Raw genomic sequence first — 23,720 nt, 5'->3', positions numbered from 1 at the left:
GTTCTAATGAAATTGCGAAGCCAGTTCATCATTGACTATTTGAGGGTCTGATAATGTGGCTCGGAGACAAAATATGTAACTCCTCAACCGATGGGAATAATTGAGTTGTGTTTGAAGATATTTGGTCCAGGTTCTAATGAAATTTCAAAGCCAGTTCATCATTGACTATTTAAGAGTTTAATAATGTGGCTCGGAGACAAAATATGTAACTCCTCAACCGATGGGAATAATTGAGTTGTGTTTGAAGATATTTGGTTTAGGTGCTAATGAAATTGCAAAGCCAGTTCATCATTGACTATTTAGTTAGGTTAGGTTGGAACATATAAGACAATATAAAACTAAGCGAGCAGGGCGCGGCAGCGCCCTGCGAGCGGGCGGTTCCAATCAATGTAAATACAGACCTTACCTTAATTCATGGTCACGTTTATACAATTTTATATTGTATTAATATAAATGTTATTATGTCATCATTAAAAAGGGTGAAAAAAATTTTTTAACAAAAAATACAACCGACTTCTATGTCACTACAAAGTAAAAAATTATTCAAATAAATGTTGGTTAAGTACATATTTCTGAAGTCGGCGCTCATATTAGACACGCTGTTTACATCGTTATCCAACGAAATATATTGAGCGCCGCCTTCAGAAATATGTATTAAGCCAACATTTATTTGAATTATTTTTTACTTTGTAGTGTCATAGAAGTCGGTTGTATTTTTTGTTAAAAAAAAAATTAAAATCGGTCCAGTAGTTTTTAAGCCTATTCATTACAAGCAAACAAACAAACAAAGTTTTCCTCTTTATAATATTAGTATAAACTAGCAGCGAAACCTGGCGTTGCTAGGGTTAAAATACATCGCATGCTTAATACATAGATACCTAAGGTATAGACATCTCACTGTCTTGTAATTGAAGGAAGCCCTTAAATTATTTTAAAGACTGACTGACATGACTGACTGAATTCTGACAGCCATTTAATGGCTGTCATGGTATAATTTATGCAGAACAATGCCGACATTCGCAGTTACGTGGTGCCAAAACACAAAATAGAAGAAAAAGTAAGAGAGTGAGAAATATAGTTTCATTCGTAAATGATGTTAAAACAAAAACCGTAGATATAGGATGTCAAAGATACACAATGTCAGTTAAAACACATTACCAAAATTGATATGTGTATGCGTGCCTAATAGTGTTGTTACCTTCATACTTTTTATCGATTGACATCCAGTATTAATTTGATGAGCCTGCCGTGGCAACGTAGCTTTCGTATTCAAATTATTACACAAATTATAAAAATACCATATTTTCATAGATGATTATTTATTAATATTATAAAAAAAGTATTATGATATACAAATTAATACGACGACTTCCTTGGTATAAACTTTTTTCCTCAAAATGTTTGTTACATATTACCGATGATTTAATAGGATTCCATTCTGGCCGATTTATTATTCTTCTCCACTTTTCACGTACCTCACTTGATCGACTAGGTATCCTTTAAAAGATATAGTTAAAATATTATTCGAGTTATAATAACATAAAAATTCTGAATATGTAAATTCCGTTACAATACGTCAACAAAGTTTACTTCCATACTACTTTTGTGATGCATGAAATGATCTTTATTATGTTATCGACACATTATCTATATAATATGACGTCACCATTTTGTCAAGCCCTAGCGTAAATAAATAATTTAATTCTCGTATATATTTTGGTAACTTTTCATCTATCTATGAAATATATGTATTTATAGCAAGATAAATGAATATAAAATTGTAACAACTATGTATGAAACCAATTAATATGAAATTTGACCAAATATTGCTTAAAAACCTGGGATAGAAAAATCGCATTTACCCGTGAAACGTATGCTTCCGTGGATGATTGTTCCTTGTAACGGTAATACTAGTAATTTTGGTAAAATAATAAAACGCGCCGTAGTCGGGGGAGCTTAAGGCCGCTTATTCGAAGAGAAATTGACGCGCCATCACTTTTCTTGGCATCTCTTTCTCTCTAGTAGATTGTCTATATGAGTTGACATATGTCTTTCTCATCTTTGTTGGTCTTTAGGTGGTCTTTAGCGTAGCGAAAAAATTCTAAGTCTATGGTAAAAACTATTTTTTTTTTATATTTTTCAAACACGTAAATAGATGACAGTGACAATTTCAATTGTCAAAACTGGTTACATTTATGGTTTTTCTATGACATTTTCTGGTTAGGAGTGAGTAATCTTTACTAATCTATGGTTTAATGGTATAAAAAATATTTAAAGATCAATTTCCTAAAGTAGACATTATAGATTTCTTTCTTAGATAGTAGGAGACTTATTCGGCCATTAAACCTACGGTGTATATAGAGTGTATCAAATTAATTAATAAATCGAGATAATTATAAGTTAAAAGATTACAGATCATGTAAGAACTTTCTATTGTAATAGAAATACAACAACAATAGAAAGTTCTAGAATACTTCGAAATTTTAGGAACTTTCTAGATCATTCTAGAAGCTCTCTAAAACATTCTAGATTGATTATATCAATTTCACACATTTTGGAACTTTCTTGATCATTCCAGAAGGACATTTATATATTATTCCAGATTTAGATTATTCAGAGAAGGACAGAAATATATTATTTTACATTTTCGCCACTTATAACCACCCACTTCCACCCAACCCGACCAAACTCCCTTACGCACAACAGGAGACCAATGGGTATTTGCCATCCCAACAGGAAGTTGGACTGAGTTGCGGATGATAGAGAAAACTGTAAATCTACGTACTAACATTAGCATTTTATATGTTTAGATTAGATTAGGTTAGTTTAGTCATATTAGCGACAGGGACAGGGGGGGGGGAGGAAAGTCACGAAAGAGTATTGTAACTTATATAGGAAATAGGAAATATGCATGTAATTATTGCATTATGCATTAGATTTGTTATTTTTTTCCTCGGTACTTCATGGTCCTGTAATTACATCTAAACAGTTATTTTTTATTGATTTCGTATCAAATTGATTAAAACTTTATTAAAAAATCGTAAATTATGCGAGCGACATTCAAATTCGCAAATCACGTTGCCATTGGTCGAATCTAAACATGACGTCATACGCGTGTTACGATGTTTATCGGCGTCATATTCACACTGTTCCGTTACCGTAAAGTGTTTGTTTCCAATCAAATACAAATCCTAATTCGATTTTCTAATCTCGCATACGGTCATGACAGTGTCGGATGACAGTCAATTGGCTACTTGACACTTTTTGGCAAAGTGTTTTAATGAATTCATATGCGTATTATATATGATCATTTTTTTGAAAAAAAGGCTCTTTATTAATAAAAAACTAACTTTCTTTACGGTGAACGGAACGTTGCGCTAAAACAGGCGGTCAAGTGTTATTTTGTGGCGAACTACACTGACGTATAGACGTCGTGTATAGACACAATATGTAATCTTCAGAAGAAAATTGGGAGTTATTTAGCTTTGATAACTATAATTGAAATAAATTACAAATTATAAGACGTGGGTAGTGACGATGTGTACAAGTACGACCGCTAAATATCCTAACAAATTTGCTTATATACGTTATTAAACCGAAATCTCATAATCGTTAGAAGAACTTAACTAACTTATAAGAGAAGTATTACTCGAAATGAGAAAAAGGAATAAGGTGTGATTCGTCTACGCTAAATCATCAAAACCGGATGTAATCAAAAGAAAACAGCAAGTTGAAGTATTCATATGTTTAATGTATATACGAGAATTGGGTACTTGACACTAATAACAATAAAATATGAAATATGATCGATATGATAGCTTATAAGTAAACATAAATTATGCAATATTTAGTTTAATTTTTAATACACTATAAGTATTTTTATTTCTAAAAAGAAATTTTCGATTTTCTATCTGTGGGTTGTAAATTCCAAAACGGGGACGGTGCTGCTTGAAATGTCATGTGACGTCACCACACGCATAATAAACAAGACAAATAATAATTATATCGTTTGCTGTTAGAGTTGGTTGAATTTATGTTGTGAACCGATATAAATCCACACTATATTAAAGTTGATAGCGTGTATCTGCTTAAAGAAGATATACAATGCAATAAATAAAAATGAATACAAAAACTTCCACGAAATAACCTATGGAAATCACAAATAAACAACGTAAGTAAAATATTCTTTACATTTAATCATTTCGGACAGTTAAAATATTTCTTAGCCGACTTCCGATAAAAGAAAGGTTATGTTTAAGTGATTATCAAGCTTTTTTAAACTATACTTATATTGTTATATGAACTGCTTTAAGGTTATTTATTGGCTATATTTATAATTTCAGATCCTCGCGACAGCATTATAGTGACGACGCTGTAGGGTATGTGCAGTTTAAGAAGAAGGCAAGCTTGTGTTTCATGAAAAGTAAAAGTCCTGAACACAAGGTACATCAAATGTCATGCACAGTGTCTATGATTGTATATGAAAAGGAAAGTATTAAAGGGGATTACTGTCCTGCCTCCCAAGGATGCTGCAAACATGCGGTAGCATTTTTAATGTGGAGTTGTAGAAGAAGTGAGAAACCAAAAGTTTTGAAAGTGTATAAACAGTAGTTCTTTACTTGCATAAACTACCCAAAAAGATGAAGGAAGGAAAACTACCATACAGTTGCTGTTATTGGACTACAGATTTAATTATGAAAATGACAGTGATAAAAAAATATATTCAGTTGTTACAGAAAATAATTTTAGGAATTAAGAAAAGCATTAACGCAAGCAGCACACAAATTCAGCTTAACAAGAGCTTCAATATAAACGAAGGAAATAACAGCTTCAGAATGCTTTGAGGTGATCTGTAGTAATTATTGTAACTGTAACATATGATGAAAAGTCCTACTGTGTGTACTCAATAGAACCATATAAACCGAATAAACAAATAAAAGACTAATATTAGCAAATCATGTATTTTTAATTATACAGTCCTGTAAGTTAATCAGTGCACATGCACAAACAATAACACAGTTATGAAATTTGACCGCCTGTTTTTGGCGTAACGTTCCGTTTACCGTAATAAAAATATGTTTTTTATGAATAAATAGCCCTTTTTTCGAAAAAATGATCAATGAAAGGCATATATAATACGTACATGAATTCATTAAAACAGTTTCCCAAAAAGTGTCAAGTAGCCAATTCTCTATTTTAAGGCCTCATTCTGTAATTAATAAGAAACAGTTAAACTATTTCGATGACTTTGTTATTATTGCTTATGCACTGATTAACTTACAGGCCTGTATAATTAAAAATACATGATTTACTAATATTAGTCTTTTATTAACCAACTTCTTTGTTTATTTGCTTTATATGGTTCTATTATTGAGTACACACAGTAGAACTTTTGTATATATTTATCGTCATATGTTACAGTTACAATAATTACTACAGATCACCTCAAAGCATTCTGAAGCTGTTATTTTCTTGTATGTCGAAGCTCTTATTAAGCTGAATTTTTGTGCTGCTTGCGTGTGTGCTTTTCTTCATTCCCAAAATTATTTTCTGTGACAACTGAATATATATTTTTTATTACTGTCATTTTCAGATTTAAATCTGTAGTCAAATAACAGCAACTGGATGGTCGTTTTCCTTCCTTCATCTTGTTAGATAGGTTACGCAAGTAAAGAACTACTATTTCCCATTTCCTTTACTTCATGTACTTCAGAGGGCTGCCCACTTTCAAAACTTTTGGCACCTCACTTCTGCTACAACCCCACAATAAAAGTGCCACTGCATGTTTGCAACATCCTTGGGAGGCAGGACAGCCATCCCATTTAATAATACTTCCTTCATCTATCATCATCCTTTTCATATACAATCATGGACACCTTCGATGTACCTTGTGTTCCTTTGCCTTCCTCTTAACGTGCACATACCCTATAGCGTCGTCACTATACGATTGTCGCGAAGATCTGAAAATATAACCAATTAATAACCTTAAAGCAGTTCACATAAGAATATAAGTAAAGTTTAAAAAAGCTTGATAATCACTTAAAGACAACCTTTGTTCTATCAGAAATTAGTTAAGAAATGCTTTAACTGCCCGAAATGATTAATGTAAATATAAAGAATATTTTACTTACGTTGTTTATTTTGGTTGGTTATTTCCATAGGTTATTTCACAGAAGTTTTTGTGTTCATTTTTATTTATTGCATTACATATATGGATCTTCTTTAAGCAGATTCACGCTATCAGCTCTAATATAGTGTGAATTCAATTCGATTCACTGCATAAATTCAACGAACTCTAACACCAAACTAAATAATTATTATTTGTCTTGTTATTATTCGTGTGGTGACGTCACATGACATTTCAAGCAGCACCGTCGCCATTTTGGAGTTTGCAAACCACAGATAAAAAATTGAAAATTTATATTTAAAAAATAAAAATACTTAGAATGTATTAAAAATTAAAGTAAATATTGCATAATTTATGTTTACTTATAATAGTAGAAGATCCGAAGCTAAGTCGAACTGGACCGAGCTGATAATAGAATGAAACTCATTTTATAACGAAATTAGTACATTGGGTAATACATTAAAAATGGGTTTGCTAAAAAAATCCTGGACAGGATAATTTTAATTATTTTTTGAACAATTAATTTTCATTTTTCAGACAACCCTATATCAACATGTTCACAATAAAACAGCGCTTCTACGTCTTTATTAGTAGTATATCGATGGCTTCTACTGATATAAAATTTTATCTATTATCATCATGAGTGAAAGTAGTTGCCAGCGAAATACCTGTTTATACCTGACAACCCAGTAGTTCGTCCACGTAAATAATAGGCAACCCAAAGCCTGCAGATTCTGTATGTTTTTAACATTCACTCAGAATAGAATTTTCTTATTATCTTGATGTTGCAAAATTTAATTTTCAATTAAATTTTAATTTTTCAAAAAATAATTAAAATTATCCTGTCCAGGATTTTTTTAGCAAACCCATTTTTAATGTATTACCCAATGTACTAATTTCATTATAAAATGAGTTTCATTCTATTATCAGCTCGGTCCAGTTCGATTTAGCTTCGGATCTTAGACCATAAGTTATTATATAAAACATATCTCTTATTTTATTGTTATAACAGTCAAGTACCCAATTCACCTGTTATGCACGGCTGTCAAAAACGTCACATTCGTATTCACGTCTTCTAACCGAACTCCGATCGGACGCGCGCTCGCTGCCAAGAAATCCGTTTAATTTCAAAATTTCGAACCCCATCATCCGCATCTGACTTCTGCAGAACCCATCAGCAACAACTAGCTTGTGAACTATCGCCGGTGGAGTCATCGAGGCTGTATGCAGTTTCAAGGTACGTGCCGTGTAGGTATGTGCCTGATCTGTTTGGCCTACAGCTAGTGCGAACACCGTCTTTAGAGATTCGATTGTCCAGACTCCTGTCTGTCCCAGCTGTGGGATGAAAGCCATCCGCCCGTCTGGTGGATGCGTATCCTACACATACTGTTTGAGAGAAAAATTGTTTCTATTTATATTCCTGCAGTGTTTTTTATGACCTAGTGCGATTTTACTATATAGTATTATTATGAATAATCAAGAACAATGATTGAAAGCACAATCAGACTATTTACCGAAAATATGAAAAATGGATAAACAGTTTTTTATACACTAATAACATTGTTTATATTTTTTTACTCTGTTAAAACGAAGTGATAAGTGATTTAAAATTATAAAATAAAAATGTGCAAGGATAGGTGTTCTATGAAAGAGATTCCCATAAATATTATTTAGACACATATACAGTAGAAATATGGATAGTATGGAAACAAGCACATCTACGAGGCCCTTAAGCGGTTCTCGCAGTGCTTCAGTGTCGCATCAAAAACGAGTAAGTTATTTCCGCGATCTGTTTAAAAATGCCATGAGCGTATTGTGTGGTATACGGCTGTTTAAACTAGGCTTCATTAAAACTCGGAGTTATCATTTTTTAAACTTCCTGGTGATTGAAAGGTAAGAATGTCTTATTGTTATAATCTTATATATGTATATAAAAATCTCGTGTCACAATGTTAGTTACCGTACTCCTCGGAAACGGCTTTACCGATTTTCACCAAATTTTATATGCATATTCAGTAGGTCTGAGAATCTTCTACTATCTATTTTTTATACCCCGAAGTGATAAAGGTTGTTCACCCTTAACATTATTTTATTTTTATTTTTAATGTGGCATTAAAAATACATACAATCCTAAATTCTTACCCTTTTATCATCAACCCCTATTTTTAATAGTCATTTCAGAAATTTCATCATTTTTCATACTGCTCGATATTAGATTATTATTTTTTTTATGTGCCAACGCAACGTTTGCCGGGTCAGCTAGTATTATTATTATTATTTGTAGGTACTTACTTGTAGTAGTCCGTGTAATCGATTGTAATAAAATAGAATAATAATAATTGTCGTTAATCCCAGCGATTAGCTGACGACGTGAGATTACCTACTTATATCATTTGTAAACTGCGTAGTCATTGCAATTCGATTGATTGATCATTACAGCACAGTAAATGTTAAAATAAAAATAAATAACACTATTATTAAAAATAATATAGTGACAACCCTATTGCTCGATAAAGTGTAACGGTCTTATCTTCGATCACTAATAAGAACTAGATACACAATCCCATACAAAAATGAACTTAAAAAGTGGCGTCAAATTGACGCTAAAAACAAAGAAAAAAAAAATTGACGACCGTGGTTTGTCACTTGGACAAGGAATTAGTGGAGACGAACTGTCATTACTTTTAATATTTTTATTAGGTCGAAGTAATTAATTTTAATGAACATAATAATAATTTATCAATGAAAGTAAGTAATATGCAGTCACAATTTATTATAATAAAAATATAATAAGTTTAAAATTAAAATATAACCAAATACAAGTAATTTAATTAAAAAATCAACAAGCTGTTTACGCCGTTATCCAACGAAATATATTGCTCACGACTAAATAAATATGTAGTAAACCAACATTTATTTCAATTATTTTTACCTGACTGCCAAGGAAGGGTTATGTTTTTCGCGCGTATCTTGTATGTTTGTCTTTATTTATTTGATCGGATCTAACAAACGGCTGGATGAATGTCGACAATTAAGGTGTCATTATATTCGTCTTAATGACCCGAGTGTCCTTAGATAGGTGTTAGAAAAAAAAATCAAGATGGCGGATTTTTGGCGCGAAATAGTAATATTTCAAAAAAGTTAACCGAACCTATCGAGTATGATATCAAATGAAAGGAAATTAAACGGAGATTATAAAAACAAATAATTTGTATATATATAAAATAGCAAGGTGACTGACTGATTGACTGACTAAATGATTTTTTCATTTTTCAGAAATCAACGTACAGCCAAACCGCTTAATTTAGAGTTTTGAAATTTTGCACATGGGTTCGCTATATAGCGTAAATAAGTACTAAGAAAGGCCTTTTGTAAATTCTACCCCTAAGAGGGTAAAACAGGGGATGACAGTTTTTTTCAAATCCTTTAATTTTGAAGCAACTACTGTAAAATTTAGTATTTGGCTTTCTGGATAGGAATAAAGACACACCTATTTATCCCTTTCCGAAAAATCAACCCCATAGAGGGCAAAATAAGGGTTAAAAGTTAATTTGAACAACCGTCAATTTTGACGCAAACACTATGAAATTTTGTATCTGGCTTGTTGGATAAAAATAATGAAATTCTACCCCTAACGATATAAAATAATTACTAGAACTTTGAATTACTGAAGTTATATATTCTATAAATCGTAAATGGTGGATGTTTTTCCGAAATAGTAACACGTTTTAAAAAAAGTTAACCAAAACTATGGAGTGGGGTATCAAAATAAAGGAAATTAAAAGGTGATTACACACATATTATATGATATATACATGTGTATAACACATCGAGGTGACTGTCTGACTAAATGCGTAAGTTGCTGCGCCAGACACCAACGTAAAGGGAAACCGCGGATCTTTAGCGTGCTGGAATTTTACACATAGGTTCTTTATATAGCGTAAATGAGCCCTACGAAGATAAAATAGGATAATATTGTTTGAACATCTTTTGTTTTTGAAGCAGATACCTATTATAAAACTTTTTTTTGGCTTTCTTGCTAAAAAATGATGAAACGCCTATTTCACTGTTTTTGAAAATTCTACTTCAGCCTTTATAGTGCAGTCGGGTTTTTGATTATTTTAATTAAATTACTTGCATACTTTGTAGTGACAAAAATCCGTTGTATATTTCTTCTTAAATTTAGAGTTTTTTCCAACATCTATCTAAGGACATTTGGATATTTGAGACGAATATAATGACACCTTAACTGTCGAAATTCACCCAGCCGTATGTTAGATCCGAGGGAATAAAATGCAGTGCAGCTAAAGTCCGCTTATAAAGATACATACAAGATACGTGCAAAAAACATAACCCTTCCTTGGCAATCGAGTAAAAATAAAAATATGGAATCAACAGGATGCCATTAATTCCCTTGAATAAAGTGAGTTTATTGGAAAACAGTCTTTTCGATGGATTTTTATTTTTTCCGTATCTTTTTTGGCTATGTTAAGCAATCTTATTTTAGTGTATCTTTCGACAATAGACTTTATTATAATAATTCTATGACTATTGTCGCGGCAGTTGGATGAAAAGACATCATAAAATATATTAAATAATAATTTACTTAATAATTTAATTTCACTCATTTACTATTTACTCATTGCCTATGTTTAATTATTATACAAAACAAATATTTTTATATAACAAAAAAAAGAAAAAAAATAATTAAATTAAAGAAAAAAATATAAAACAATAGCGTCTCCATTCAAGTTAGAACAGAGTCACCATGTAACCCGAACAAATCAAGTGGGTTTGCAATAGTAAGAATTGTACGTTTAGTAACAGACTTTACAATTTAAATGGTTTATACATTCTGTTGATTTTTGTTGATAATTTTTAAAACTTAAAAATAAATTATTTACGAACGAAATAGCAGTATTTATAATTGAGTGATAGCAATTACCTACTTATAATAATAATACTTACCGAAAATACGATATTCCATCATTTGTTAGCGTACTAGACGTGTGATTTTTGCAGTTTTGAACGAGCACTGAGGCATGTTTATTCTCCGAACGTTCAAACACTACTAACCTAAAAGCGCACCCAAATATCTATTTGGGTGCTCTTTTCGTCGCGCCATTTTTTTGTCGCTGATTGTGTATCTAGTTCTTATTAGTGATCGAAGGGTCTTATTCATAAAAAGTTATAGCACACTTATAACGTTGCTATAGTACGATTGTCAAAAAGTGTTATTCATAAACGCATTTTAGGCACTAAACCGTTCTATAAACCTTCTATAACTTATAGAGGCCAGAACCCTACTATAAGTGCTATAAGGCAAAGATGGCCGACTCTCAACAGCTGATTCGTGATTACTAACCTAATTTGACAATACGTTTTTAATAAATTATGTCAATGTCCATTTTGTATACAAACTTGAAATAATTTATTTTAATATCCGATAAATAACATTATTATATCACTATTTTAAATTACAATGCAAATTTTACAAAGCTTAGATTATTAAAAATCTAGAAAACCGTCCACTTCGAAGAACATTGCACCAAAGAGTGATCTGTTTTCATTAGACTATAGGAAGCGTTATCGCTTTAATAAATCGACAGTAAATTTTATAATTGATCTCGAACGTAATGATCGTAAATTAGATCGCAGAGGTCCTGGTACACCTTCTGAAATACAGGGTTTACTGCCATAAGATATTGCGAATGTTTACAAAACGAAACTTAATTGAATTTAACTTTATATAATTATATCAATATTACATAAAACATTAATATCCAACCAATTTTCACTCCTTTATATTTTAACAACTTTTGCTTCACATCCCATTTTAACAAATAAAATATTTTTAAATTCGCGGTATTTACAAATACAATGACACTGACATGTGATTTGGTTTTATCGACAACCCATTGACAAGAATGTCAAGACAGAATATTTTTTAGTACGAAATAATGTCATTTAATGATGTTTATCTATGGATATTCGTCAATTTGTTCGCCGAACTTCACTATAATGGCAACATTTTCATTTATAGTTGATTTTAGCGACACATTAGTTATAGAAGGTTTATGGAACGTTTATGAATAAGCAATTTTATAGAACGTTTTATAAGCTTATTGAACACTTTAACTAATGAGTGCTTAAAACCTTCTATAAGCATTTTTTATGAATAAGACCGTTAGTTTCCATGCTGTCCATATTTGTATTGTGACACATAAGCACAGCAGCGCCACCAAGTGAATGGTGGGTCGAACTCGGTACTTTATACATAAGTATAAATATAAATGGAATATAAAATAAAAAGAAAGATATTGTACATTAGATGTAAGACAGCTTAAGTTTTTGGGTTTTTTATATAACGATTTTACATACTTTATCGGTTTTAGCGGGCAACGGTACCGATTTCGGATTTTGACGTTTTTCAAGAATCGAGACCATTGAGTGGAAATGTCAATAATTGAATTTGACATACGTTCTTACTTACCTATTTGTTTGACATGAAATTCATTCCGTTATCAATAAATCTAGAGGAAGAGGATCGTAATTGTATAATTCTGAAACGACCAGTGGTGAACGGTGTAATTACAAAAATAATGCGGAGAGAGGTGAGAACGTGGTGAGGATTTCGAGGAGAGCATGTACGACAGTACGTGTGGCGCGGCGGCCAGCGGGCAGTGCGGCAAGGCGCAGCGCGAGGGCGACGCGCCGCCGCCGCGCGAGCCGCCGCCGCCGCCGCCCGAGCGCGACTACAGCGGCTTCGACATCGTCAAGGCAACGCAGTACGGCGCCTTCGCCCGCGTCAAGGAGCTCGTGGAGGCCGGGTGGGACGTGAACCAGCCCGACCATGAGACCGTCACGCTGCTGCACTGGGCTGCCATCAATAACCGGTAACAGACGTCCTTTACGTCCTTTAACGATTCGTCAACTTCCCAAAGTGTTTTACATTATCTGTTCATAGGAACAGAAGAGTAATTTTAGGTTCACATTAATTAATTAAGAGTAATAAATATATACACTTAAAGTACAATATGAAGACACATCATTTTAGTAGCTTTAACCTCAATCAAATGCTATGAATCATATTAACAACTATCATTTGATGTAGTAATGTGGGTATCGAGGGATTCTTAATGTTCTTCGAGTGTATGTAAGTGTCATATCTTGGCATGCCCTACAGCCCCAAATGTTATGTTGTTCGACTATTATAAGATCATGTTAAGAGCCTACCAATACTTTGCCAAGATGTTACCTTTAGGAAGACTAAGTGGCACCTGAAACTCTATAACACACATCTTTTTTCATAAAAGTTTCTTGTACAATAATTGCCTTAGTCTAATGGAATATGTGGAGCTGGATAAACAAACATTTAACTCCACATATTCCTTTATATAATCACATATTCTCATTACAATTTTTTTAAATTCAAAATTATGATGGTTACTTGTTATTGTCACCTATGGTTGTTTGTTATCAATCTATGATGAGATTAGAATCCTAAATGAAGTCGGTCACAGATGTTTTGAACTTCCTCTGAGAACTTTCTTGAAATGCCTTGGAGAAATATGTATGTTGTTATTAGAATTCACACTCTTGTTATAAGACAGAAAAAAGTGTGGTGGTGGTTCTTAGGGTTCTATACTCAAAGGGAAAAAGTGGGACTCTTTTACTAAGCCTTGGCTATTTATTAGTCTGTTTTTTTTTATAATATAGGAGTAGCAGACAAGCATGCAGTCCACCTGATGGTAAGTGGCTACTGCCGCCCATGGACATCTGTAATCAACCCCAGATAGGACCAGATACCTACCTGAGGTCGGCAACAGATGCACCGCTACCCCTGAGGACTAAGCTGGAATGCCTCCAAAAAGTCTGTCTCCCTTACCACACCCTTCAAACCGGAACACAGCAGCGCTTAACACTGCTGTTATTAGGCAGAAATAGGTGTGGCGGTGGTGCTGCTGGAGTCGAACCACAAAGGGTTCTACCACCTTTAGCTGTTTGTTTGTCACAGGGTTTTATCCTGTGAACTGTTATAGATAAACACTTGAAATATTGTCAAAGGGGTTTTACATTACTATAGCTGCTATACCAACATGTTATACAAAAATAAAAATAAGGTTTAAATTTTTAAAAGAGTATACAAAAAGTTTTCATATAATATTTTTTGCCATTTTTATTTGTCTATTAAACTGGTAAGAGGTAAAGACTTAACATTTTCATAATGCATATAAAACTTGATGGTGTGGAACCCACCTTGTGTGATTTCAAATGGTACTTAAGTAATTATTATTTCTTTACAATATTTTCAAAATTAAATCAATACATGAATTAAATCGTAAACAACAATAGAATAAGCAATCGGCTGAGGTGGACGTGGAACCTTGCAGGCGAGAGATCATGGAGTACCTGCTGGAGAAGGGCGCGAAGGTGGACGCCATCGGCGGCGAGCTGCAGTCGACGCCGCTGCACTGGGCGGCGCGGCAGGGGCACCTGGAGGCGGCCGTGGTGCTGGTGCGCGCGGGCGCGGACGCGGCGCTGCGCGACGCCGAGGGCTGCGCCGGGCTGCACCTGGCCGCGCAGTTCGGCCACACGGCCGTCGTGGCGTACCTGGTGGCGCGCGGCCAGGCGCCCGACGCGCCCGACGCGGCCGGCATGACGCCGCTCATGTGGGCCGCGTGGAAGGTGTCCGCCGTGGACCCGCTGCGCCTGCTGCTCACGCTGGGCGCCTCCACCAACCCCGCGGACCGCTCGCACGGGAACACGGCGCTGCACTGGGCCATCCTCGCGAGGAACGCCACAGCCATATCCACCTTGATCCTATATGTGAGCCGCTTGTTGTCTATTATCTATTGTTTTCTTTTAGTCAAATTATATTTCAACATGTAATTTAAAATACTATGATTATAATATTTAATTTCTAGGTGAATATATTTGTTATATTATTTTGTTATTTTGTACCCTTTTCAGTTGATTTTTTTGTAACAGTTTGGTGTTGTTCTTGTTTTATTTTAATATTATTTGTTATTTACTTCAACATCAAACTGTTTGATTTTCAAGTTTATGTGTTATCCCATAAAATTATTTTTATTAATAATGAAGTAATTCAGTATTAAACCTAAATAATAATTACTTGCAGCTATTTATTAATTCCCTTGCAATTAACTTCAAACATATAATATATTAAACATATGAACTAAAAGACATGAAATAGATATCAAGTAGTGGGATCTAAGGCTAAATAACGCGATCGCGTAATTGGTCCTATACCTCCGCCACGATGCGAAGAGAATTCATGTAAACAAACCGATTTTAGGGTCATCAAAAAACTGGCACTGTAAAAATTACTAATTTCCTTGTTTTCATGTTTAATTCTACAGATAACCTCACAATTAAATTATATCCATTATTTCTATACCTCATTATATGCGACGCATTTTCACAACTTTATTATTATTGAGTTTAGACAAAGAACAATAAAATATCCATATAAGTGGGAATGCCAGGTTGTAAGAACATTTGGTCTCATTTTGATTTCGTGTTTTAAATACAGTTTCAATTAATTTATTATCCTTTTTACCAATCCACAACGCAGCAGAGTGGTTTGTTGGTTGGATATGAGTATCTACCAATTTACAGTTCGTTGTAATATGAGATATGCATGTATATAATCAAAATAGAATTTCACAATTCATTATACGTACAAGAATTATGAATTTTCTTAATACACATTTGAATACGAATTAATAATTAATAAAATTTACGAGATTAATCTCGAAAACTAAAGTAAAGTCAAGGTTTTTTCCCAATTCCAAGATTTATTCACAATATTGAATTCAAAGCAGACATAATGCCTAATGGCAGAGAATGCCATTAGGCATTAAGTCCTCCCTTGTTACCCTTAGTTTAAGGTGTTACAAAATTAAATAAATAAATAAATAAATGTGCCGAATAGAACAAGCAATATTGATAGAAAACAATTTAAATTTTACAATTTTATTTGTAAAAAAATTGCACCGACGAAAAAAGGTTTTGGTTATACGCCCTTATCGGTTGCTAAGCAACGATTGTTGGTAAACATTCTTCCAGTTTGGCTGGGGTATAGTTAATAAAACCATGCAGATACATATAACAAACAGATACACATAATAAGAATAATATTATGGAAAATATATCGTTGCAAATACTCCCAGTTGTCGGTTTCAGGGAAATGCTAGCCTGGACATCCCCAATCTCCGTGGAGTCACTCCCCTGGCGATGCTTCAGTCCACCGCTGACTCCATGTGGATCGGCTCCAAAGTATCGGACAAAATAAAGGAGCACGCGCTGGCTAGTTCTAGGAAAAATTTCTTGCGAAGACTATCTTACGACAAGGTAAATCTTTGTCCAATTAAGTTCAGTGGATGCGTCCGGTGCCCCCAGACCCGCCTGACCGCCCGTCGCTTGCAGAAGTTCCGGTGGTGGTGCGTGGCGCTGATGCCGTTCGTGGCCTTCTACCTGACGGGGCTGGCGCTGGAGATGTCGGCGCCGCTGCTCGTCAAGCTGTTCCTGCTCGTTTGCTTCTACGCGCTGCTGCACTTCGTCAGTAACGTCCTGTTCGACGAGGACCTGAAGAATATATTTCCACTCAGCGTATACTTGGCCACGAAGGTATTATGATCGTTTCGTTTAATCGAGCCCTGGTGGCCGATTCTCGAGACCCAACTACATTATTTTATAGCACAACAGTTTAGAGTGAGGCAACTGTCGCTCAAGATTTTATATTACAGTACTAACTGAAGTTGGCAACGGATGTGTTGTTACTTGTTACCCCTGAAGAATAGGTTGGAATGCCTCATATTTTCTGTTTGACTTCATAAAAGAAAACCAATTGCCAGTTAATTCATCAAGAAAATTCAAATTCTAAAGAATTTGAGAGTAATAAATTGCTCATGCTTATTTTCATAGTCAGGTCTTACTAATTAATTTTAGTACAAGCATGCACCGTGCTAGGGTATTGCAATGTAATCCTTACTAATATTATAAATCCGAAAGTAACTCTGTCTGTCTGTCTGGTTGTCTGTTCTTCACGCCTAAACCACTGAACCGATTTTAATGAAATTTTGCACAAAGATAGTCTGAGGCCCGAAAAAGGACATAGGATAGGTTTTAACCCGGAAATCCCACGGGAACTAGGGATGGCGATCTAAGATCGATTAATCGAAGAATCGATCTTTTGGTCCCAAAACATTGATTATTTTAATCGATATTAGTAAGGATTGTAAGTCGTAAACTAGGAATTTGATCAAGCGATGGTCTTTAGCAAAGTTGAAGGTACGAATTTTCAGTTTTATGTATGTTAGTATGTTATATTATTTTCTTTTTAACGCGGGCGAAGCCGCGGGTAAAAACTAGTATAAAAATAATTTCGTAAATTCGAAAAACGTATGTAAATCTAGATAATTTAGTTGATAGATATTGAATATGATTTTTCCAATTAATATGTGTACCATCCCGTACATCGTAACGAACACATCAATCGATGGATCGTGGATGGACGTCATGGAGCGATCTGAGAGTGGTGGTGGTGCGCAGGTGTGGTTCTACATCACGTGGGCGGCGTTCGTGGCGCCCGTGGTGAGCGCGGGCAGCTCGCTGGCCTTCGCCGCGTGCTCGCTGCTGCTGTGGTACAGCTTCCTGCGCTCCTGGCGCAGCGACCCCGGCGTCATCTGCGCCTCCCGGGACGACAAGTTCCGCGTGAGTTGCTCACACTCCATCCGCCGTGTCCCCGATGCCAGAAGTCATTGGACATTCATAAAAAAACCCGTTAGCGCACATATCGACATTGATATGCAATGCAATGCAATCGTGTTCTCGTTCTTTGTCCTACGTATAAATGCTATGAACCTGAAGTCGCGATAGGATAGGATAGGGTAGGTTTTTCGGCAACTGTTTTGTCTTAGTAACTTATGAGAACAATTTTCTAAGAACATAGTAAAAGTAAAGAAGTAAAGAAAAAGTTTATTTTAATTTTATTATTTTTCTCTATGAACTATTTTACTATTGTCTATTTATTTGTGACGTTTAATTCAATGTCACATAAATTTAAATATAAAAATATTTTAGTGGAATAAAAAACGTTAAATGTCGATTCTCTATTACCTTTATTCATGATCAATGACATGAACACACAATATTCTACTTATTATTTTTCAAAGTGGTTTTTGTATTCGAAACACTTCATTTAACATAAATGCTGCTCAGTATTAAAAAAAAAAATAGCTAAATATTGAATAAAACGCAAGACGTGATTTTTACACTTAGACAAATATTAATTAGGTCGCTCAAAAATAAATGAAGCTTCTCATTTCGTATTTTAAGTAACTCACATTAATGTTTGTAAGTCGCTGTTCTGTTGATTTCTCGTCACTCGCAGCCAGTCGCTCACTTAGTAATACTGTCGCTCACTTAGTAATACTATAACACTCGTTTAAATACTACCCGTAAATTTATTGTTTACTTTTTTGTGTAGAGCACAGATCTTGAAATATCAAGACTAAGAGTGAGAACTCATGGAGCGTCTTTTTCCACCACCGCGCACGGACGTTGAGTAGCTGTTTTATTTCAAAAGTCACGGGACCGCAGTTACGTGGTCGGGAGACAGCTGCAAACTGCGATAGACCTGATCGTTGAGCGGATCGAAAGATTAGAGACCAATACAAGTAGTCTACCGTTACAGCGGAAACACCCTGCAAACGGGCAAGCCGCGGAAATAATTCGGGCCATGAAAAATGAAACTATTATTAATTATTACTCACATTTCCATATTTATTCGATGATCGCGATTGTGCGTTCGCGGCCGAAGCGGAAGAAGCCGTTGCGAGAGTAGGGTGCGGGTGCTTCTATCACGACTATACCTGATACGATTTTTGGAATTTAAAAAGAAGGTGAGTAGTGCAATAAGTATGAAATGATTTCAGACGATCATCGAACTGTCAGAGAGCCGCGGGGGCGGCTTCGAGCCGGCGCGGTTCTGCTCCGCCTGCCTGCTGCGCCGCCCGCTGCGCTCCAAGCACTGCTCCGTCTGCAACCGCTGCGTCGCCAAGTTCGACCACCACTGCCCCTGGGTCGGCAACTGCATCGGTGAGTGCCACCCGCGCCGCCCCGTCCCCGCCCCGCCCCGCCCCCGCCCCGGCTCCGTCGCTCACCGCCGCTCGCTCCCGTTGCAGGCGCCAACAACCACCGCTACTTCATCGGCTTCCTGGCGAGCCTGCTCGTGATGTGCGGCTGGATGCTGTGGGGCGGCGTGCAGTACTTCGCGGCGCGCTGCGGCGACGGCGCCTGGCCCGCCGCGCCGCTCGCCTGGGCGCGCTGCAACGCCTGGCTCGCGTGGGTGATGCTAAACGCGGCGTTCCACCTGTTCTGGGTGACGGTGCTCACGTGCTGCCAGCTGTACCTGGTGGTGTGCCTCGGCATGACGACCAACGAGCAGCTGAACCGCGGGCGCTACCGGCACTTCCAGGCGCGCGGCGGGCGCTCGCCGTTCACGCGCGGGCCGCTCAACAACTGCGCGGACTTCTTCGGCTGCCGCCTGTGCGGGCTGCTGACGCCGCGGGTGCGGGACTGGCGCGCGGCCGGCCTGGCCGACGACGGCCAGCTCGTGTGAGCGCGCGGCGCCGGCGCCGGCCAGCGCGTGTAGCCGGCGCCGGCGCGGCGCGGGGCGACCGGCGCGTGTAGCCGGCGCGTGTAGCCGGCGCGTGAAGCCGGCGCCCCGGCGGGCACGTGCACCGCTTATGAGAATCGAAGGACTAAATATCCCCGGCTAAACGAGACGGTTGCGCGGCCGAGTATCGCCGGAATTTATAGTAAAGCTTAAATGTTTAATGAAATTGGTAACCGTTGTGCGACAGCTGACTCTTATTTTTGGTAGAATTGCCAACTTTCCAGTATCTTCCAGTATATAATGTCGAAATATCCTGACACATATTGTACGAACGCTTGGAATAAGGTTTTTTAATATTATACTATTAGACGTTTCAGAGCAAATGTATGAGATTAAAATGAGCATCCGTGCACGGACATAGTCCCCCTTGAAGACGACATGATGTATTGATGTTACCTTATTATACTGTATTGTTTATTTTTTTTAATGGAAAATAATACACAAAAAAAATTGCGGTTTAAGGAACCTAAACATGTATTATTTTTTTTAATAATAATCGATTAAATTATTAGTATCGCCGGAGAATATTATATTTTCAGCTGCACTCCTAACTTCTCATTACTAAGTAGAAACTTATTTCATCAACACTTCTATTATAAAAATCCATTATAAAAACTTAATATGAACGATCAGACTAATCATTTTTAAAAATAAATAATCTTGTCAAGAATCGCTCCCACCTTCAGGTGTTTACAGCAGGGGTATTGCGAATATTAGCATCCGCATTCGCAATTGCGGAACTTCTGTGGACACCCGCTTCCGCATCTTCAATATTTCATGCGGATGCGGATGTTGCACGTGTTGCAACAAAAAAGAAATTAGGTGAGGCCAGCGAGTGACACGTACCGTTAGCACGTCAACGACCAATACGAGCGAAGATTCCGTTCGGTGGCAAATTCTAACGCATTTGTTATTGTGTATCATTTGTTGCGGTAATTCAATCATTACGTATTATCTACCAGTCTGCCACGGAAGGGTATCTTGTACGTTAGTAAATTTCCGCGGATTTTCCAAACGGATGAATTAATTTCGACAGTCAAGAAAGTCGTAATATTCGTCACACGTACTCAACTGTCTGAAAGAAATTATGCGCATATAGCGTAAATGTGAACTAAGAAAGTAAGTAAGAAAGTTTTGAAAATTCAACCCCTAAAGAGGTAAAGTAGGGATTGAAATTAAGTTTGAATAACCATCATTTTTAAAGCAAAAACTAAGATGTATTTGGCCTTCTGGATAATGAAACGCCTACTTCATCGTTTTTGGTAATTCTACTTCGGGTTTTTTATTGCAGTCGGAATTATGCGTTTTTTAATATATTACTTGTCTTGTTATTTTACTTTTGCACCTGTATATGTAAACTTTCTTGTAAAAAAAAAACTCAAGATCCGCATCCGCGGATGTAGGCGGTCATAAGTCCGCATCCGTAACTGTAGATGTCAAAAAAACTGCATCCGCAACATACCTAGTTTACAGGTACAGTGCGCGCCGTGTCGGTCGTTTCGTACGACAGCAGGGGATATCGGAATTTTATTCTAGTTCCGAAATTTTGGACAAATTAGTATTGACGTACGAGAACAACTTAAGTAAAATTGCGTGACTTCGATGTTGCTAGCTCCTCGGTCACCGAGGCATGTAGACATTTTTAAAACATAATTATGACATGCAGCTTCCGGCGACTCGCACGCAGCGGCGGCGGCCGTGGCTTGTCTCACAATATTTGTGATGCCTTATAGTTGTGCGATTGTGTTTTGTTCGTATTTCAAATAAATCCTTGTGCCTCTGTTGCGGTCGTGCTACCTCTATAGTTTGATACATAATTAATTAGGTGTCCAAAATGTGAAAAAAAGAAATGTCACATTCAAAATACGATTACAGGTATTGTAAGCCCTTTTCTTTTTTTTTGTTGTCGAGGGGGAAACCTTCAAAAGGTACCCTATGCCGTAGGAGCGGCACGGGGTTATGTGGGATTTTTACCGCACTAAAACCCCCTCCCGGTGGCCGTCCTCGGCGCTGCGTAGAGGACTCCGGGATCTCCAACGGAACGCAACCGGAGTCCACTTGGCGCGTTGCCCCGTCGGGCTCCGCCCAGGTGAGCTTGAAATTCACCACACCATCTGGTGTTCACGACGGTATGCGACCACACATACCGCCGTCCATCCCGGGGTTGCTGGCCGGGCGGTTTAAGCTCCCACTCTTGCCGTCCGCAACCCCGGAAGCCCCCTTTGAGTCGACTCTTATGACAGGCAGGGGATACCGTAGCCCTATTCCGGTCCCGGAACTACAGGGATAAGGTATTGTAAACCCTAACAAATGGACAAGAAACAAAAAGTCAACAAATAACAAAAACTTTAACAACTACACTGGCAACATAAAACAATAATGGCGGCACAAATGTTTTCAATCCGGATTGTGTTTCCATTATCACATTTTAATTTTCTATCATAAACCTCGTTTTTTAGTGTTTTAAAGTATTCATTAATAATTTGAAAATGTGATTTGATCTTAATTGATTTGGATTATTATTTAATCATCATTTAATATCGTCAAAAATAAGAAACTACCATTTGAAACGTATTATTTGATGCCATCTCCTATGTTTACATTTTGGACATCTAAATATGGATCGGACTGTAGTTATGTATTCTGTGCCGTAGGATTCGTCGTCGCATTGCGACCGAGAGGGACTTTCCTCTGTGTCTGTGTGTTCGAATGAATGATCGATGAATGTAAATAAATGTGTGATTGTATTATAACTCGTAGATTCCATTCGCTTAATTTTAGTTATTATTTATTTACTTGGAAGTTTATTGTGGCACGGGGCGCGGATGTTCTTTATAAATTTAGAATACTCCGCGTAGGCTTTGCGCGATGTAAATACATAGTTTAATGCCTTTTAAAGCAACGATTGAGAATTCATGTTTTATATTCTTGAACCACAGACATCACACAATTATTGAATATAATAAGTTTTTTTTATAATAGACGATCACCCAGAGGTATAGACGTCATCCGCCGACGCGGCGGTCCGGGTTACAGCTATAATTTTAAAGACTCGTTTTATGAATTTAAAAATTGAGAATAGTGTAATAAAAAATAATATTCTTGGATGATATTTATGTTCGCCAGGAATAAACAAGAAACGTATCAAAGTATTAACCAAAAAGCTAAATATATTTTGTTCAATTAATAATAAATATAAAGGATTTTAACTTTTTTTATTTTCATTACATTTTTATTATGATAGTCACACATAAAAAATAACATTTAATAATAATGTAATATCTTACTTACCGCCTGGCCCTGTGCGGCGAGCGGCGCGCCATGAGTCGAGCGGTCGAAACAAATGTCGCGCGGCGGTGGCATCGGTGGGCGTAGTTGAAACAAATAATTTTGTTTTAATCGCGCGTTAAGTTATAATGTATGGATACGGAACAACTTATCAGTGACTAGCTCTCGTATATTCAAAAAAATATCGGACTAGTTCCTGTATTCATAATAAAGAGTGTGAAATTCGTCAAGTGCTCTTTGTTTTTGGTTGAGTTTGTGCGCCCCTATTCTTGACTGAATAATATCTTCAGCTAAGAACGCACTCGTTTCAAGGCGAAACCAATTTTTATTTTATTTAAATAGACCTAAATACGTCCACCGCAGGCGCCGCCGTGGCGATCTGTGGCAGGCCGCCGCTCGCCGCACCGCCCGAAGTTGTGGCCGGCACGTTCGTATCTTCCTGCAAAAAATATTGTAATTTCGCAATTGATTGATGAGAATGTAATAAGTTTAAGTAAGTAATAGAACGTTGTTTGCGCAGCGCCACCGTGAATTTTATTTTAGCGTGATTTTAGCGGGCCGGAGGCGGCCCGCTAAAATGAACATCTGATCATATTCGTC

At 36.6% G+C, this 23,720-nt stretch overlaps 1 protein-coding gene across 1 annotated transcript; it reads left to right on the top strand.

The window, feature by feature from the left end:
• Positions 1–12,373: 12,373 nt before the first annotated feature.
• On the top strand, positions 12,374–23,047 carry Hip14 (palmitoyltransferase Hip14). The gene is made up of 7 exons (XM_073085897.1): positions 12,374–13,023; positions 14,521–14,956; positions 16,337–16,504; positions 16,580–16,780; positions 17,705–17,866; positions 19,090–19,252; positions 19,339–23,047. Exons 1-7 carry the CDS (start codon positions 12,773–12,775, stop codon positions 19,773–19,775), a joined length of 1,818 nt encoding a protein of 605 aa, XP_072941998.1. The 5' UTR covers positions 12,374–12,772; the 3' UTR covers positions 19,776–23,047.
• The last annotated feature ends 673 nt before the right edge of the window (positions 23,048–23,720 follow it).

Source organism: Epargyreus clarus, unplaced genomic scaffold (assembly GCF_041222505.1).
Source record: "Epargyreus clarus isolate Ecla_fem2 unplaced genomic scaffold, WU_Ecla_fem_2.2 ptg000023l, whole genome shotgun sequence".
In the NCBI taxonomy this organism is placed as follows: domain Eukaryota; kingdom Metazoa; phylum Arthropoda; class Insecta; order Lepidoptera; family Hesperiidae; genus Epargyreus; species Epargyreus clarus.
Note: the sequence above shows the minus strand (reverse complement) of the source record. Positions and strands in the feature narration are given on the sequence as shown.